The sequence below is a fragment of the Prosopis cineraria genome, unplaced genomic scaffold (genome assembly GCF_029017545.1).
Source record: "Prosopis cineraria cultivar Desert tree isolate PC_DT_omini unplaced genomic scaffold, ASM2901754v1 PC3, whole genome shotgun sequence".
Lineage (NCBI taxonomy): Eukaryota > Viridiplantae > Streptophyta > Magnoliopsida > Fabales > Fabaceae > Prosopis > Prosopis cineraria.
Window position 1 is genome coordinate 14,532,147 of NW_026555334.1, and position 19,388 is coordinate 14,551,534.

A 19,388-nucleotide genomic window follows, 5' to 3' on the forward strand; every position below is an offset into this window, starting at 1 on the left:
TCTGCTAATGATAAAAAGAGGGAGAAGAGTACGGATATAAAGTCTGGTAAAGGGGCAAACAATAAAGTTCAAGGTGGTGGGTTAGACAAGCATGTGGTTGAAGATTCAAGAAGTAGTAAGTATAAGGATCAATTTGTTATGAGAAGACCAAGAAGTGCCTTGCCTAGACTCAGGAGATTCAGAGCAAAGGATTCTAAGACATCTAAGCCTCAACCTTCATCTAGAACCTCTAAACCTTAAACCTTTCAACCACCTTCTAAAACACCTAAACCCTCATCTCCTACTACTACTAAATTCCATAAGTTAATAGATTTCTTTGGAATTATCTTTAAGAAATCAACTAAGTGTTTATTTATCTATTGAATATTCTCAGTTATTCTTTTGTACAACTACTTTTGGTGATATATATAAATTGTGCATTCCATGTTTATCTGTTTTATTTCTTTTAAGAAGTAGAGACCAAAGTCTCTTCGAGAACTAACACTTTACATCTAAGTTTTGTCATCATCAAGAAGGGGGAGAAATATTGAACCCTGCTTTTGATGATTACAAAATAAAGAGAAATTTTGTACATTTCACGTTATTCAACTTGAACCTAAGTTAATTGCCTTAACATTAATCTAATCTGGCTAGGGGTAAGCTTATTTGTAACAGAAGGCCTTTTATCCTTGTTAGTTAAGTATTTGACTTAACTATAATCTTAGTACTTGAAGTTGTCTTGTTCTAAAAAATTTCTAAGTGTTCTTAGCACTAGAACTAGAAGCTTTAACATCGATGCTACTTTAATTATGTTCATTGTTCTATTAATTTGTGTTTCATATAATACCGGTCGTACTTATTCCAATATCGATGTTATCCTTTAAACCTCTACAATTGATTCTCTCTTCTTCAAACCTTTTTCCTTTCACTGATACTATTTATTTAATATTAGTCTTATTCTTTCCATGCCCTCATTTAAGTAAGACAGCACATGTGTTACTTCATTAGCACCTGTACTAAGTTTTGTACGAGTATTTGTAACATCTGTGCTAACTCTTTAACATTGATACTATCCCTTCTATTCTCTTGTAAAGATGTTTGTTTGATCATGTTACTTTGGTGCTATTTCCTTTAACACCGGTGCTGAGCTATCTTTTTAAAAATCTCCTTATTCACACAAAATTGTCAAAAATCTGTCTTTTATGTATTGGACCGGTACTATTAGAACAACACCTATGCTAAGACCTTCAATTAGAGTCGGCTCATCACTATAACACCAATGTTAGAACATTTTAACACTGATACTACTATGCATTTTTATGCTCTGTTTTTCATATCAATCCCAAAGGTCACCAAAACTCATCTTTCAATCTTTTTTTTCATTTGAAATCCATTGTATTCATTCTATGTCTTTAATAAATGATATTTAGAAACAATTATTTCGTTGAAGTTATTCAGTTTGCTTATGTTTGATTGAGTCACCGAGCTTGCTTTTTATTATACCAAAATGTATAAGTTTTAATCACTTTTGTCAAAAGCATCTAATGTTTTTAGTTGTTACTGTACAAAAAAGGAAGTCTCTACTGTAAAGCATAGTTCCATTGCCTTATCCACCAAAGAACCTCAAATAAGCTCGAATATCCAAGGAAACACGAAGGAAAGAAGGAAACAAATTACAAGCAACCTCCAATAGAAAAGTTTATGAGTCTAACAGATCATTTATGATCCTTAACTATAAATAGACTCATTTATAAAACCTAAAAAAAGAAGGAACAACGTGAGCCAACAAGAAGATTCTATGATTACTTGAGCATTAAAGCTTACCTACCTTCTATGTATTATTTATTGTTAGATAGCTTCATTGATTATATAATCTACTCTTAGAGAGAGTTTAAAAGCAATAGTAGTTCATTCTTGAATTTACTCTGTTTATCCCTATTTTACATCTTCAAAATGGATGAATTTAAGCTTAAGGAGCTTAAGGGGATTTATCATTACCTTTGTAAGGGGAAGAGTTTCAGATTTACTGAGAAGTCTGTTGATGTACTGAGGCAACCAAGAGTCTGAGTTAATCTTGGTAATATAGTTAGAAATCTTAGAAGGTTTCTAAGGACTAGAAGTAAATTTAAGTGGTAGGAGTTAAACCGGGATAAATCACTTACGTCAAGCTCTGCTCTTCTAACTCTCATGATTGGTGATTTCATTCCTTCATTTCTCTTATTATTACTATAATTCATTTAAATTTTTAATTAACCCAATTCACCCCCTTTTGGGGCATTTACATATACATATATTTTTTCTTAACAACTTTTATTAATATAACTCAATGTCCAACATAAACAACTCAAAGTACATGTTTGCAGAATAGATACACTAATGTTCCTGACAGCATATTTTCTTCCTATTAAGCTTCATGTTTTATTTAATTCATATGTCAAAGTCCAAGATGAACAAGTCAATGGTCATTATTGTACGACAACTAATCTAATATAATACTTTCATAACCAACTTAGTTGATCAACCCTCAACTTATATCAGCAATGGAATCACAAATAAAATTTTGATTTCAACAACATCACAATGCAATTTTTACAATAAAACGTTAATTTTATATGCACCCTTCTACCTCATGTAAAACCCCTACTAAACTCTCAGTTTACCAAGATAATAACTAGATTTACTTTATGCACACCAAAGAGTTACTTAGCTTATCAAGCTCTTTGCCCAATTCTCATCTTTTTCCTATTTTATCACAAAAATGGTCGATGGCAACCTTGATCAATGCTCAAGAGAAAAATTTAAACCTAAGCACTAGTTAGGATGGACAAATTTTGAAAGCTACGCACCTTATCGAAGCTGAGAAATCTGCAACTCCTATAACTCAAAAACCTTCCCGCATTTGTCTTTACTCCTCTAACTTTCAGATTGTTTATTTCATTCTAATTAAGGGTAAAATTATACTTTTAGGTCTACAGTACATTATCAGAATCTATTGGGCCCAAAATGTAATTTTTTAGGTTTTTAAAGCCCTTAATGTGATTCTCCCTTCTTGTTTTAACTCAATATTTGAGCCAAATAAATCATTTTCTAGGTCCATAAAATAACACAAATTCAACATTTTTTTTTATTTTTAGTCAAAATTGGCTTTATAGTGTATTATGAAAATCATGTGAATAGATGAATGCAATAATTTAGATAATTAATTATGAAATTAAAATTTAATTTATGTTTAAAAAATTAGTTTTATCAAATTATATTATTCTCAATCTATTTGCATTTTTGTGGATTTATTTTGATTTAAAAATGAAAAATTTATATAAGTTATGGAAATAATATCACTTCCACCGACAATCCGTTGTAGTCTAGTTGGTTAGGATACTCGGCTCTCACCCGAGAGACCCGGGTTCGATTCCCGGCAACGGAACTATTTTTAATCGGTTTCACTATTTTGGCGGGAAGTAAGGAAACTATCTAAATAGAACTCAGAGAGAAGAGATTGGCGTTTGCAAGTGAAAACGGGGAATTGATGATTGCAATGGAGAACCCTGGCGCTGGCAGTAGAAGATGGAACAGAGGAGGCTTCGAGGAGAATATATTGGCCATATTCGATGCCTCGGAAACAAAGGACAGTCAAGAGTCTCGCGATGACAGTACGTGTCCCTCCTTCTCTTCTGCTCTTCTCTATCTTTTTTCTCTTTTAGCACCCAGAAATTTATGTTTGGTTTTTCAGAAAGAGAACACAAAAACAATCCTTCTTGGTTTTGAGTTAATTTTTTCTCTCTCTGTTTCTCTTTTAAAATGAAAGTAAGTCTTGGTGAATGTTGATGGTCCTATGGGTTGAATTCCCATAGGTTCTTGATCATTTGAATTTTTTATGGAATTTCTGGGCGGCCAAACGTGGGTTAAGACGGCTTTTCACTAAAAAGAACTTAATTTTTTTTTTCCTTCCTTTTTTACATTACCTTCATATGTGCAGGGATTGCTTTCCTGAATGCTGTTCGTGCTGTTTCAGTTGTTTCAGATCATGGAACCTCACCAACTTCGTAAACCCCCCCTCCCGTTACGCTGACACACACTTTCTTTTTTGTTTTTGTTTTTGTGACTCATATACACTTTCTGTGAATGGCTAAAATTGAATCCCTTTAAGAAACAATTAAGGCGTCATTTTTGTCGTTTTTTCTCCTCAACAAGGAAGGAAAGGATGCATTTTAGATTGTAAACTGCCTTTCAATAACCACTGCTGAGAAATCGGGCTATAGGATTTTACTGCAATAAGGGGCTGGCTATAATTGAAAATTTGAATCATTTTTTGGAAACACATCGGCTGACAAAGCGCCCTATGCACTGTTTAGTTCTATTCTGCTTTTGTCCCTGTTGCTGGTAATTTTGTGTCTATTCCAGTCAACTGCGTGCTTAATTTGAAATTTCAATTTGTTAAAGCAAAATGTTTGAGGGAGTTTTCCATATTCTGCGGACGGGGAAGTCTTTAGAGTTGATTATGGCAAGCTATCAGCTTCTGATTGAGTTAAACAAGGTATTTGACTGTGTTGCCAATTTACTGATTCATATTCATATGCTATACATGTAATCAAAGGCCGTAACTCTGTCTGTCTGTGTGTGTGTTGTTTTTTTTTTTTTTTGTTGCCCTTTCCCCGGGTTTAGCGCTTCCCTCGTGTGTATTTTTCTAGGGAAGACAAATCCAAATCAGTCTCTCATTCTTCATCAGAGTTGGTAGTAGTTGAGGAGGTACTATAAATCATCTTCATCCATTCTGTTATGGTTTATATTCCAGGGTTGAGTCATGAGTGTAGTTGCTAATATTGGAGTCTGATTGAAATTACTTATAGGCATTTTTTATTTTTCTTTTAGGCTTGGTCCCCGATTATTGTTAGTGTTGATAATGCCAGTACGGTCAATCAAGCAGCAGGCAGAGAGTCTGGTGGCCCTATTGACCCCTTTGTGAGTTGGTCTCTCCAGCAGTCAACTATATTATGTAGCCCTTTAGTTTTTCATTCCATTGACTTGCAATATTTTTTGTTATGCTTTTTATTCTTCCTTGATCCCCCTTTTGTCCTGTCGGTGCTGCCATATTGCTTCCATCTTAATTCTTATTGCACTGTGAATCTTATATTCTACTTTTGGGTCTTTGTTTTTTAAAAAAAGAAATCTTTGATTGAACTTCTCGACTTTCAATAATGATGTACTTGGGAACCTGTTCTTCCTTTATGATTAAAAAACGTTTGTACAAAAATTACGTTTTCGATAAAATTGCTGTAATTGAAATTTACCTGTTGTACAGCTTATTCTATACCTCTACCTTGTATTTGTTTAAGAGAAACTCGTGCTGCTTTGAGCACAAGCAAATGATGTTTTAGTCACTATTTGAAAATTTAATCCGGTTGTTTCACATATTGAGAGAGAAGGTGGACTAATATTCATTGCGCATAAATTTCAGACTACTGAGTGCATCTGCTGTTCAATAAAACCTGGATTGTTTTCTTGGTATTTGATATTTTGTGATGTTTTCCCCTGTTAAACCTTAATTTATGCCTAGTTCTGAAACTAATTTTCCTGCAAAATTTTCCATTTACCTTAGAGTTTTTATTGTCTGATTGACGAGCTTGCCGAAATGTTATCCAACACCAAATTCCAAGCATCAGATGTTAAGGTTAGTGCATTTATGTTCTACATCTTGTTCTAAAATTCTTTAAATGTACGTTTTTCTTGGTTGAGATAGGAATTATTTTAGAATAATGCTGAGCTCCATCTTTTTCTATGCAGAAGGGGGCAGGGTTCATGGTAAATATAGACCACTTTCCATTTGATATTTGATTGTAACTAAATTCCCTTCTCATGTATACCTTTGTACCTTTAGTTTTATTTGCCACTGACATGTTAAGCTACCAGGTTTCTTGTCTATTACTGTTGTGATGTTAATCTTCCTTTTATAAAGTTATAAATTGATTGTAATTTTGTTTAAAAAATAAAGCTACTGATTTCCTTCTTCGTTTTCTTTTTGTCTGACCTCGTTGCAGCTCTTACAAAACATGTTATTATTTCAATATCTTATCAAAGTTTTTGAAGGAGATTTCTTACCTCGTAAAGGTGTGTATGAAGTTGAACTTGATATCTTCAGTGCCTATTCTTATGTTATAAAGTTTTAAGTAAATATTTTCTGCTACAGCAACCATGGACTGGAACATTGAGAGGGAGTCCTTGCTCAACATGCTACTGGTATATATGTTTTCTGAAGCCAAAGCTTTGAAAAAGTTTGTGTAAATGGTCAATCCGCAACATAGCAATAAATGGCTAGTCAGTTGAATACTATCACTGTTCTTCCAATCCCTTATTATTGAGATCTCGTGCTCCTTGAATCCACCTTTTCGAAGGTGGCGTTACTTTCATTTGCTGAAATATATTTATAATCTGATTTGTTTGCAGGGATCAAGGAAAATAAACTACAAGGCCTTAATGAAGATTTGTTTGACAGTTATTTATCAACTATCTCAGCTTAAAAATGAACTCAATAAATATATGGAGCGTGAAGAGGTTACTGAATCTTGCTTATCCAAAAACTGTGGTACTGCATTGTCCATTGCTATGGTTGAAGTAGGAAATAATACCTGCGTCTCTATGGAAAAATTCATTGTCATGGTAAGTTCCGGAGTATCATAACCAACTCTCTCTCTCTCTCTCCTCTCTCTCTCTCTCTCTCTATATATATATATATCTCTGAAATAGCTCGCCTCTCTGCCCTGATATTCTGATTTAGATAATGGAGCTTGATATGTCGAGGAACAAAGCGGATCTTGCAGGTTATACTACAAGGGCTGATGGGTCCAGGTACCATTTTTGGGTCTCTGCTTAAATTTTACTGATAAGATTCCAGATAATATTCCCATGAAGACTTATCCAAGAAGAAAGCGTCAAAAGATAAATTCAGATTGATTTCATTGTTTATTTTGCTCAGTATTTGATATTTCTTTAGATTTAGTATTTTATTTAGTCAGATTTTATTCTCTAGATTTTATTTAGATCTAGTAGCTTATCTATTTAGATTTTATTCAGTATTTTAGATTATAGGAGATATTATTTAGTTATTTAGTTATTTTAGATTATAGGAGATATTATTTAGTTATCTAGTTATCTAGATTTTATCCATTATTTTAGATTGTATTTAGCATTATAAATATGACTAGCAACTTAGAAGCTATCATATCAGTTTATCAATAAAATAGTCTTTTAAACCCTTTGGAGATTCTCCTGAGCGTGGCTATTAAGAGAAATATAGAACGAGATTCTTGTTCTATATCATCCTAATAGAGTTATTCTTATTTTAGTTATTCTGAGCACCTATCAATTTGGCATCAGAGCCATGGTTACCACACGTACTAGCCAAGAAACCAACCCTTCTGACAATTCGTCCAACAATGACCCAGAAAATCCAAATTCACTTATGTCAGATCATTTGGCCAAAATCGCACAGCAACACGAAACTCTTGATTTATTAAAAGAGAAGGTAGAAGCACGCGAAGCCTCAGCAATCAATAAAAACAAGAAACCTGGAGAAGCACGCCGCAGGCACTATTATGAAGATGAAAAGAGCGAAGACGAGCAAGAAAATCGCAGGCGCACCAGATTTCATCACACCAAAATTGAATTCCCAAAGTTTAGTGGAGGTGATCCACGGGGATGGATCTTAAAGGCTGAGAAGTACTTTAAGTATTACAACACACCTAAAGAAGAGAAGGTGGACGTAGCCTCACTGGCACTGGAGGGTGACGCACTAGAACTGTTTGCATGGATCAGTCATGAACGAACACTCAACTACTGGGACGAGCTCGTGACAGCATTCCAAGAGAATTTCGGACCACTTGAATACCAAAATCCGGATGAATTTCTTTGCAGCATTAGGCAAGAAGGTTCAGTTCAGGAATATCGCACAGAGTTCGCCAAACGATCGTCGAGAGTCAAGAATTGGCCGGAGCACTGCTTGCTCAGCGTTTTTCTGAATGGGTTAAAAGAAGAATTACGATCAGATGTCAGAATCCATTAACCACGATCAGTTTACAGAGCAGTAAGTTTGGCTCTGGAGATCGAAAGCAAAACGCAGCTTACCCGGACGAGACCCAGCTTGATCCAGACCCAAACCCGCTATCCTAACCCGAGCCCACCAGGGGCACGTGACCCGAAATACGCTGAAGTTACCTTCTCGACGTCTTCGCAGAGGACATCAACGCCATCGGGACCCAAATTAGCCAGCGTAGTGTCGACCAAAAACTCCTCTATGGATTTCGAACACCAACGCAGGAGAGACAAGGGGCTGTGCTTCCGATGTGGTGACCTCTTTTGGCCTGGGCACCGCTGTCAGGGATCCTTCTCCCTCATGGAGATTACAGAGGAAGGCGATGAGGTTGCCCTTCCTCTTGAAGATGGTGAACTCGAGGAAATAAGGACAGAAGGGGCAGAAATTTCATTAAATACTATACTGGGTAGCAACACAGGGTCAGCTATGAAACTTAAAGGCACGTTGCTTACAAAAGAAGTGCTATTATTAGTAGACAGTGGGTCTACTCATAATTTTATATCAGACTCATTGGTACAAGAACTGCGTCTTCCTACTCATTATATTTCTGCATTTGGAGTCCAAATTGGGGATAGCAGTATTGTACGGTGCAATCGAGTATGCAAAGATGTGAGAGTTAAGCTCACAGAACTGACTATTAAGGAAGATTTTTTCCCTTTTTCCTTGGGAGGAGCCGATCTGGTGCTGGGCATTAAGTGGCTAGCATCTCTGAATACGGTGCAAGCTAACTGGAATGAACTCTTTATGATTTTTTGGTTGAATGGCAAGCGGTATAAATTACAGGGAGTCCTTAATGCTACTAGTGGTGCTCAATTTAATTCAATGCAAGAAATAGAAGCTTCCGCTAACTCTACACCTCTTCAATGTTTCAATCCAGAATCTTTATTTGCAGAATTTCCATCTGTATTTGAAGAACCTTCAAACTTACCACCCTTTAGAAATCACTCACATGCCATTCCCCTACTGCCAGGGGCCAACCCTCCCAATTTACGACCCTACAGGTATCCATATTATCAAAAGGCCGAGATTGAAAAGCAAGTTGAGGAGTTACTTAAAAAGGGGTTTATTCAGCCTAGCTCAAGTCCATTTGCCAGTCCAGTTTTATTGGTCGCAGAGAAAGATGGTTCGTGGCGATTCTGTGTTGACTATCAGAAATTAAATGCCATTACAATCCCAGACAAGTATCCAATTCCCAACATTGATGAGTTACTAGATGAATTATACGGGGCAATCTATTTTTCCAAATTGGATTTACGTTCTGGATACCACCAAATCAGGATGCTACCCGAGGATATTTACAAAACAGCATTTCGTACTCATTCAGGGCATTATGAATTCACAGTTATGCCTTTCGGCTTAACCAATGCCCCAGCGACTTTTCAAGCAGCTATGAACGACTTATTTTGTCCTTATTTGAGAAAATTTGTGCTGGTCTTCTTTGATGATATTTTAATATATAGTCCCTCTTTTCAACAGCACCGAGCTCACCTGCGTATCATCTTGCAAACCCTACAGGAAAATGCATTTTGTGTCAATTTAAAACAATGCTTTATGGGGAAACCAAAAGTTCCCTTTTTAGGGCACCAAATTTCTGCCCAGGGAGTTGAAGTTGAGATTGAAAAGGTGGAGGCAGTACGAGAATGGCCTATTCCTAACAATGTAAAGGAGTTACGTGGGTTTTTAGGCCTTGCAGGATATTACCGGCGTTTTGTGAGGAATTTTGGGATTTTTGCACGACCCCTTACTGAATTGACTAAGAAGGATGCCTTCTTATGGTCTGAACTAGCTCAAAAGGCCTTTGACAACCTTAAACGTGCACTGGTGAGGGCACCCGTCTTACAGTTGCCCAATTTTGAGGAGGACTTTACAGTTGAATGCGATGCATCTACAGAAGGGATTGGAGCTATACTTATGCAAAACAACCATCCTATTGCTTACTTTAGTAAAGGGTTCTCTTTCTCTAACCGCTTCAAGTCCACTTACGATCGTGAACTCCTAGCTCTAGTGCTTGCAGTACAAAAATGGCGCCATTACCTCCTAGGGAGGCACTTCTTTGTCAAAACGGATCATGCTAGCCTTCAATATCTATTACAACAACGAATTACTACTAACACTCAACAGAGGTTGATCATCAAGCTCTTACCCTTTAATTTTACTATCATCTACAAGGCAGGAGTAGAAAATAAAGGGGCAGACGCATTGTCAAGACGTCCACAGCATGCAGATTTTTTTCAATTGGCCGTACCTTTTGCTTCTGAGTTAGATAATCTCTCCCTTGAGTTGGCATCGGATCCCTTCACTAACGTCCCGACCTAGATTTCACCTGGTTAATCAAAAACTTTTCTATGACAACCGAGTAGTCATTCCTTATTCATCACAATTGCGACCAAAATTACTAGCAGAAGCCCATTCGACTACTATTGAGGGACATGGCAGCTTTCTTAAAACATTTAAACGCCTTTCGAAGAATTTCTATTGGCCTGCAATGAAAGCAGATGTGAAGGCCTATGTGCGACATTGTGCCACTTGTCAGCAAAATAAGTACCAAACGTTGGCACCAGCCGGACTTCTTCAACCTTTACCTATACCCTCGCAAATTTGGGAGGACGTTTCACTAGATTTTATCACAGGTCTTCCAAAGTCTGGCAGTGTTGAGGTCATCTTAGTAGTAGTGGATTGGTTGAGTAAGTATGCCCATTTTCTTGCTCTCGCGCACCCTTACACTGCTAAGAAGGTGGCCACAATCTTTTGTGAGGAAATTATCCGACTACATGGGGTACCTCGCTCAATCATCTCTGATAGGCACCCTATCTTCATGAGTTCCTTTTGGCAAGAATTATTTAGATTGAGCCAGACTAAGTTAAAGATGAGTACTGCCTACCATCCCCAAACAGATGGTCAAACAGAGGTAGTCAACCGCGGTTTGGAAGCCTATCTGCGATGTTTTGCACATGAGCAACCCAAGTCTTGGCACAAATTTCTTTGCTGGGCTGAATACTCGTACAACACAAGTCATCATACATCAACCAACCATTCTCCTTTCAAGTTAGTTTATGGGCGAGATCCTCCTCCCCTACTTCCTTATATAAAGGGTGAAACACCTGTGGCTGAACTAGAAGAACAACTAGAGACCAGAGATGCAATGCTCAAGCTTCTGAGGGACGATTTGCGTAAGGTTCAAGATCGAATGAAGGCTTATGCTGACAAGCATCGGCGGGAAGTTGAGTACAATATTGGCGATGTTGTGTGGCTACGAGTACAGCCTTTTCGCCAACAATCGCTTACCAAGCGAAAGTTTGAAAAATTATCACCTCGCTTCTTTGGCCCGTACAAGATTCTTCGTAGGATTGGCAAAGTGGCTTATGAATTGGAACTTCCGGCAGAGGCTCGTATTCACCCTATCTTCCATGTCTCTCTTTTGCGCCAGGCTACAGGGATAGATCCACCACTCACACCCGCCCCCTTACCGCTTTCTGCTGATTTTGAGTTACATGTAAAGCCTCACCGAATCTTAGATCATCGATGGACTCGTCATCAGTCGCTTGAACTGTTAGTAGAATGGCATGACCGATCTGTGGAAGAAGCCAGCTGGGAGGACTACGATCTCTTGCACACTCAATTTCCCTCCTTTCAACTTGAGGACAAGTTGAGTTTTCAAGGGGAGGGTAATGATAAGATTCCAGATAATATTCCCATGAAGACTTATCCAAGAAGAAAGTGTCAAAAGATAAATTCAGATTGATTTCATTGTTTATTTTGCTCAGTATTTGATATTTCTTTAGATTTAGTATTTTATTTAGTCAGATTTTATTCTCTAGATTTTATTTAGATCTAGTAGCTTATCTATTTAGATTTTATTCAGTATTTTAGATTATAGGAGATATTATTTAGTTATTTAGTTATTTTAGATTATAGGAGATATTATTTAGTTATCTAGTTATCTAGATTTTATCCATTATTTTAGATTGTATTTAGCATTATAAATATGACTAGCAACTTAGAAGCTATCATATCAGTTTATCAATAAAATAGTCTTTTAAACCCTTTAGAGATTCTCCTGAGCGTGGCTATTAAGAGAAATATAGAACGAGATTCTTGTTCTATATCATCCTAATAGAGTTATTATTATTTTAGTTATTCTGAGCACCTATCATTTACATTGTTCTATTAAAAGAAAAATAAAAATTGCAGCTTTTCTTTGTCATGCATGTTTGAAGTAAAGAGGTAATATTGTACTTTGGTGCAGAACACCTTTGGTGGATATAATTTTGGATGAACTAACTTACAGTCAGGATATTGTCCCACAATTTCTTCAGGTCGCTTCTAACTCTCCTGAATATTTTCAGTATACTGATTAAATGGCCTGATAATTCGTAGATAGGGTTAGGCCTTTCGTTAAGATACCTTTGCAGTAATGAAGGGCACGACCTGATAAGGATTTAAAGCAAATTAATCTCTGCATGGTTAAGTGAATATCCACCATTATCTTAGCAACCTTGCGTAGGATTACTTCTATTTAGGTTTGAGTAGAGGCAATCACTTGTTGCTCATAAAAAGCCATGTTCATAGTTGAATAATAAATTTAGCGGTTATTTTCCCAATGTAACATCTGTTTTAATGTGCACAACTGTCAGAGGCCTGATTTTTCATGTTCTCTGAGCTTCTATGCTTTCAATTCAGTTTGTCCTTTGCGGGTTTATAAAGCTTGTCTGTGATGTTATGACTAATGATTTATTCATTTGATGTGAATGGCATCAGATCTTCGCTGAACCTAAATGGAAGCTGGAAATAGTTGTGCAGTATCTCTGGAAGTATATAACTAAGGTAGTCAACACTCAAGCTGTTCATTGTCTGGCAACTAAGTCTGCTTAATGGCTTGTTTTTAGAGATTGAGGAGACTCTAGTGGCAGTAGCTTTTTGATTATAACTTTTGTGTGACTGCTTTGTTTTATATTGGATTACTCGATGGGCCTTTCATCTGATGAGAAAGGCCATTGTTTAAACTACTTTCTCATTTAATGTTTTGATTTCTGTAATGCAACAATGCAGCCATCTGTTCGCACTCGTAGAAAAAATGGTTCGGCTGAGGATGAAACGTTTAGTGGGGCCTTGAAATTCTTTTCAAATAAGGCCACCACTAAGAGCACAATTAAAAAGATTGATTCAGACATAGTTCAGTTCCTTCTAGCTCATGGTTTTCAGGTACTTTCTCGTCAAAATATGTAATTATTGAATTTTTTTTTTTCATTGCTGTGTCAATGTAAGCTAGGTGAAGTCTTTGTAAAAGCATAAAATTCAATAATTGATCAACAATTCCTCTGAAAAAATTTCTACAACTTTCACCAAATTTAGCTGAGTTATGGAAGAACAACAGGCATCTATCTCAGTTTCTCTTGACCTTGATTTTAAATAATCTTATAGGTTAAACGGTTTCCTTGCAGACCAGTCATATGCTTCCTTTATTACATAGCCTGTACTTTTTATGCGTAATAAAAATAAAAATTTGACTGACAAGTAAACAATCCTCTTGAACTCTTTCGATTTAATTAGTGTCCTGATAAGACTCTAATTCAGCAGTTACTTCAAAATTTTCTAAACTGAACCAATAAATCCTTAAAGCGTAGCTTTATCATTTTACTGAATGGGTTTTGTTGTTCTTAGGCTCAATTGTCAGTCTTGTCAGAAGGACACGCGGAGGACAAAATTGCTGGCCATGAAGAAGAGCGGCTTAGTGCCCTTGTGGATATGTGCCAGAGCTTTATCTCAGCTTTTGATTGTTTGAGAAGCACGGATGAGTAAGGAACATGCTATTTAGAAGTATTAATTTCTGCAGAAATAGAACTGTGCTTTTAGTTTTGCTGACAAGGGATTTCACGAGTCCTGGACATAGATTTACCTGAGTTCCCTCCATCTTTCTGAGAGATTTAAGTTTAGGAAAACACAATTATCGGTCCTTGTAGTTTATCGAGTTTTGCTTTTAGTCTTTGTGGTTTTTTCTGTGTTTTCAGTCGCTACAGTTTTAATAAGATTATGTAACGTTTGTTACCCAGGCCTCTGTAGGATTGAAAACATTGAAAAAAAAAAATTATAGGAATTAAAAGCAAAAGTCGATAAAACTTTAGGGGTTAATGATCGTGTTTTTTCTCTAGGTTTTAACAAATGGATTTTAACTCTGAACTTGCCTGTCCTGGTGTAGGCATATGGAGGTTCTGTCCGTTGGAAAAGAGGCACTGTTTACTGCAGCAACTATCATCTCCATGAAGTCTTAGTAATGTTTAAATTAAAAATTCAGCATCAACTTGTGAAGATTGGGCCACAGAAGCTTATGAAGGTGAGGATAAAATAGGAACAAACTTGGGTTACATGGAACGTATTAGACTTCCATGAGCATAGATGTGCTGTTTTTGAGTTCCATGCTGTCCAGTTCCCATGTATTAAACGTGGCATTATCACTCACCAAACAATGCAATCATCTTTTTCCTCTTCATTTTTCCCTTTCCAAAGCCCCAAAGTCTTTCATATCAGGCCATTTGGGGAAAGAAAAATTTGTGTGAGACGCTAGAATGTTAGGGGCATGATCAAATTTAGAACACCTTGCGAGCCTGCTTTACGTATCTGACATTGCAGGCTGTGGCTGTATGAATGAAGGTGAGAGAGCAACATTCTCTATCTCTTCTAGTTAAGAGTAAAATCCCTCTGGTGAAAGTAAAAACTCTTTTATCTATTCATCTCTTATAAAATTATTGCTTTAAAAGATAACTATTTATATACATATATCCAGTCATCTACATATAGCTATCTGCGTTCATATATATAGAGCTGTCGAAACAGGCCTGTGGGCCTTTAAACCCTCATATCCTGAAATTCTTATTGTTTTCAAGCGGACTTTAATTGACAAGGTCTAAGACCATATTTGAAAGCTCGCATGATTTTTTTCAATTTAAGTTTCTAATTATGATAAGGCATATATAAGCTTCAAAGGACTAGAAAAATATTCAAGGAATTACAATCCAAAGTTTAAATAGAATAATACAAATGCAAAAATAAAATATAAACTTTACAAGTCTAAATTATCATAAAATGAAGCAGCACAACATTTTCAATCAAATAATTAGACATAACAAAAGTATCACAATCAGGGAGGGTGATTATATCTCCAATGTAAGAAACTCAGATAATATTCCAATAACATAAATATTGCAATGGAGGAGCAACGCAACTCCCAAGTCTATAACAGGAATTATTAGAGTTAGTCTAAACTATTTTTTTACAAGTTTACTAGGTTGGGCTAAAAAATTATTTTATTTTAAACATAAACAAATGATAGAAAAATATATTTTCAGCTTATTTTGATAAGTCAATTGAATTAGCTTACCAAAATGGATTGGAAACAAATTTTTCAGTACTATGTCAAAAATTCATTTAAATTTTTAACTAAAAAGTCAACTTTGAGTGAAGAATAACGTTATCTGGCAATTATGATATAAATGTCCACATATCCTACTGGGCAAAATGACCTGAAATCGCTGCTAATGGAGCCAATAATATGCTTCTGATCTCTATATACCATATAATCTTTCATATTAAATTAAATATAAATGTATTTAAATATATCCTACTAGTGGTTCTCTCGGTGGATCCATAAACCTACAACTAGATGGGTCTTCATCATGGGCTTCTAAGGCACATGTCAGGCCTCATTAGTGGAATAAGTCTCGTTGCTTTATTTTCAAAAAAAAGAGTCTCTCGTTACTCGTCCCTTGCAAAGTTGCAATTACATATGAGCGATCAAACCTCGAGTTACAGAAGTCCGGGGTCCGAGGTTGATCGAAGTTCATCCCCATATAATCCAAAGAGTCTAGACCTTTCGATGGCTCAGTTTAGTTAATACCTGACACCAGAAACCATAGATTGCGAAGTGATCGGGTAAAGGCGGGGGCGAAATGTTCGATGAAATTCTTGATTGGATTCAACTTGCTCATTGCGAGAGCTTGTAGTCTAGCACCCACCAAGAACACCCGAGGCCGTGAAGCCTGGGATTCAGCCTCTCCAAGTCATTTGGCAGTCAATAATGCAACGGCTATCTTCAAGAATTTCACGGGGCGTAGCCTATGCAGCGAAAACTGTGTTATGCAATGAATCACCCGTTTATTCTTCTCCGAAATGCATCTGCTCTGCGGTTTCCATGGGAGCAACTGTCCAAAAATTGCCAAAGCTGGATATTCCAGGCGATTTCCTGAAATGGGCCTCGCTTGGCTTTTGTAGGACATCCAGATTCGCCACTGGTTTCACCCCATTGCATCCCAAGCCATTGGATTCTATTGTGGATTTTGAGCGAGTAAAGGATCGATCGCCTGAAGAGATTGCTTCGATCTGGGACGACGTAATTTTTCATTTCTTTGGGTTATATTTCCTGCACTATGCCTTATAACGTGTTGCTCTGCTTAAATTTGTTTCAGTTGTTCTGAACTTGAAACAAATGGGATTTGATACGACCAAGAAGGCTTGAAGTCTTTTTAATCTTCTTATTTGTTATTTTTCATCCTTTGGCCTTCTGTGGAATAGATACCTTTGACAGTTTCTATGAATGGATAAAATGAGACCTGTAGCGTTAGCCAAGCTGCTTTTCTCCATTGTCTTCTTCATATATTATGTGCTACATATTTCTATATGTGGATATCTTCATTATTATGGCAAGTCCATTGCAATTCTGAATTGGGGTAGAATTTCCGAGTTTTGATAAAGCTTGTGCAAAACTGCCTAACAACTTTGTTTTAAATTGTTTCTTTTTTCATTTCAATTAAATGATTTGGCTGGTTCTATTTTAGCATCACCTGGGAAGAGGTCATATTGGAGCATCTATGAAAGCAAAACTTTACCACTTGCTGGAGCAAAGAGCAGAGAGTTGGTAGTGTCATTTTACTCTGCATTAGTGTTATGGGTTTGTTTTCCTGCATTTCATGTTCTGGAATCTCAACTTTGTTCATTGACCAAAAGAAATCTCAGCTTTGTTTATTCCTGGCAGCCGATATTTTGTCATTCCTTTGTGGCGGGGAAGTGGTTATACGACAATGTTTGCTCAAGGTTTGGAAAAAATATACTGACCCTGATCATTTATTCTGATAATTAATCATTACTGTGACTTATAACTGAGTTCTAACATGTGGTGTGTGCGGAAAACCTCCTCTACCATAAGAGTGGTTGATTGTTTGAGGCAAATGGGACGTACAAGAGAGAGCTTAAAAAGACTGAAGTTAAAGAAAGGCACTTCATTATATGTTTCTTACCAATAATAAGAAATGAACCGAAAGGTTTAGTTTACATGCCCTTATGTCAAAGATATAATAGTAATTGATGGATGGTGTAACACTTGATGTATTTTTTAGATGAGAAAATGGATTTGTTTTAAATTTTAAGATATATATATATATATATATGTATATATGAGGAGATGGTTTGCTAAATATCTTTGGGCTTACAATCTAAGGAAGTTTTTAGATGATGTCTTTTGCAAATTTTAACTTGGAAAAGGATCGGAAAATGATTATGAAGTAGCAAAGGAAAATCTTTTCCCCCCATTTTTTCGTTTTGCTTTTGGTGAGGGCTGAAGCTAAAGATACTACCATTTTTCCATCTTTTGCATTGTACTTTCCTTTACTGGGGTGCATGTGCTGAAATAAAACATCAGTAAAAAGAGATTCTTTGTTGTTGACTTTGTTATGTACTGTTAGCTGATCTTATTTTGTACACGCTTTTCTTGCAGTGCAGATGCCACACATGATTTTCACTGGTCTTGAAGATTATAAGGCCAGGGGAACTCAAGCAGCTCCTTACCTGACTGTGTCCTTTTACAAAGAATTTGCAGAGAGCAAGGATTTGGTACTTATCCGTGGAGATGTAGTATTTGCTAGCAAGGTTAGTGACTCAGAGGCAAAATGGCTTATAGAAACGGCTCAGTCATTTTATTTGAATGATATGAGGTACAAGTTGGTTGAAAGGTTCAACAAAGAAACGCGAGATTTTGAGTTCAAGGACGTGTTGCAAGCATTGGGCATGCCGATCTTATGATTTCTGACTCGATCAGCATGTGGAGAAACTTAGGGAATCTTTTTCGTGAGGGCAGAAATTAATTACATTCGGCATTCTTTTTTTGGGTCAACTTCGTGTTCGTTGTTTGTTCCCCTTTTCTTAGATTGAATTCTTAATTATCGTGGAAAATTGCTTCGTTAAAACTTATTCCGTGTAAGAGTGAAACCATCGCCTTGAAATCCGAATTCCCAGTCACAGGAATTTGTTATTTACTCTTCTTTTTTTGGGAGAAAAGAAATTTGTTATTTACTCTTTCGATTCCATTTAGTACCCCTCGAAACAAAAAAAATCCTCCTAGTAGAGATGGAAAATAAACCGTGGCATTTGATTCAAGTAGTCTAAATAGTTGCATTAGCTTATTTTGGAATGTTTGAGTTCTGAAATATACAATCATGATAAATAAATATGTTAAAAATATATTTATAATAATAGTCCCACAACTGGTGTTAACTTATAATGCATTGTGGTTACATCGCTAGTTGGCATTGGCTTCCTTTTCAAGGGATTAAGCATCTAATAATTATTTTGCCCTTGCTTATAAATCGCTCTCATTCTTTTGGGTCCAATATCAGAGTCAGTTAATTAGTCACTTTTTTATTTGGGCAGCCATTTATAGAGTTTACTCTTTTAACTCTACACTAAACTCATTATTTTTATCAATAAAGACTGTTTTAGCTGAGAAGGATTTAGTCTATATTTTTATAAGGTTATGGGTTTAAATCTTATTGGTGATGTGAAGATATTGCTGGTGAGACTCTACATTAAGCTCATTACTTTTATTAATGAAGATTGTTTTAGTTGAGAAGGATTTAGTTTATATTTTATAAGATTGTGAGTTCAAATCTGATTATTAATGTGAAGATATTGTTGGTGAGTAATTTATAAGTATCTTTGTAAACATTCTATGAGCCTGAAGATATACCTTGGTCTTGTTTAGCTTTTAGGATCTAACCTATCTAAACTTTTTATATTAAAAAAAAAGCTCATTAGGCACAAATAAAAATTAAAATGTGAAATTATTTGAGAATGGCCAAAGAAATGGGGATAATGATGTGTGTGTTATCAAAAAAGAGATAATGATGTGTATGTAGCAACTAAAATTCAATTTTTTTTTTCACTATAACTACACAAAAGTTGAAAATGTAAAGCATGACGGCTATAGTTGAGTTTGGAGTCATACGATCATAACTATTAAAATTGTAATAGTAATAATTATAAAATGAGTTGGATCATC

At 36.1% G+C, this 19,388-nt stretch overlaps 2 protein-coding genes and 1 non-coding gene across 4 annotated transcripts; all 3 read left to right on the forward strand.

Annotated features, from left to right (window-relative positions):
• Window positions 1-3,330: 3,330 nt before the first annotated feature.
• Window positions 3,331-3,403, forward strand: TRNAE-CUC (transfer RNA glutamic acid (anticodon CUC)). The gene has a single exon. It is a non-coding gene; the product is annotated as a tRNA-Glu (tRNA).
• A 37-nt stretch (window positions 3,404-3,440) lies between these two features.
• Window positions 3,441-14,552, forward strand: LOC129306790 (negative regulator of systemic acquired resistance SNI1). 2 transcript variants are annotated; one of them, XM_054947518.1, is made up of 16 exons: window positions 3,441-3,629; window positions 3,956-4,022; window positions 4,420-4,513; window positions 4,642-4,725; window positions 4,849-4,938; window positions 5,576-5,647; window positions 5,761-5,778; window positions 6,015-6,084; window positions 6,164-6,213; window positions 6,421-6,633; window positions 6,752-6,822; window positions 12,312-12,381; window positions 12,824-12,889; window positions 13,115-13,267; window positions 13,727-13,860; window positions 14,262-14,552. In XM_054947518.1, exons 1-16 carry the CDS (start codon window positions 3,506-3,508, stop codon window positions 14,332-14,334), a joined length of 1,449 nt encoding a protein of 482 aa, XP_054803493.1. In that variant the 5' UTR covers window positions 3,441-3,505; the 3' UTR covers window positions 14,335-14,552. The 2 variants fall into 2 exon arrangements, with proteins under 2 accessions (XP_054803493.1, XP_054803494.1); XM_054947519.1 differs by lacking the exon at window positions 5,761-5,778 and having other exon boundaries at window positions 3,443-3,629.
• A 1,258-nt stretch (window positions 14,553-15,810) lies between these two features.
• Window positions 15,811-18,366, forward strand: LOC129306321 (uncharacterized). Its single transcript, XM_054946847.1, has 4 exons — window positions 15,811-16,448; window positions 16,894-16,973; window positions 17,091-17,149; window positions 17,829-18,366. The coding sequence occupies exons 1-4, from the start codon at window positions 16,137-16,139 to the stop codon at window positions 18,131-18,133; spliced, it is 756 nt and encodes a 251-aa protein (XP_054802822.1). The 5' UTR covers window positions 15,811-16,136; the 3' UTR covers window positions 18,134-18,366.
• The last annotated feature ends 1,022 nt before the right edge of the window (window positions 18,367-19,388 follow it).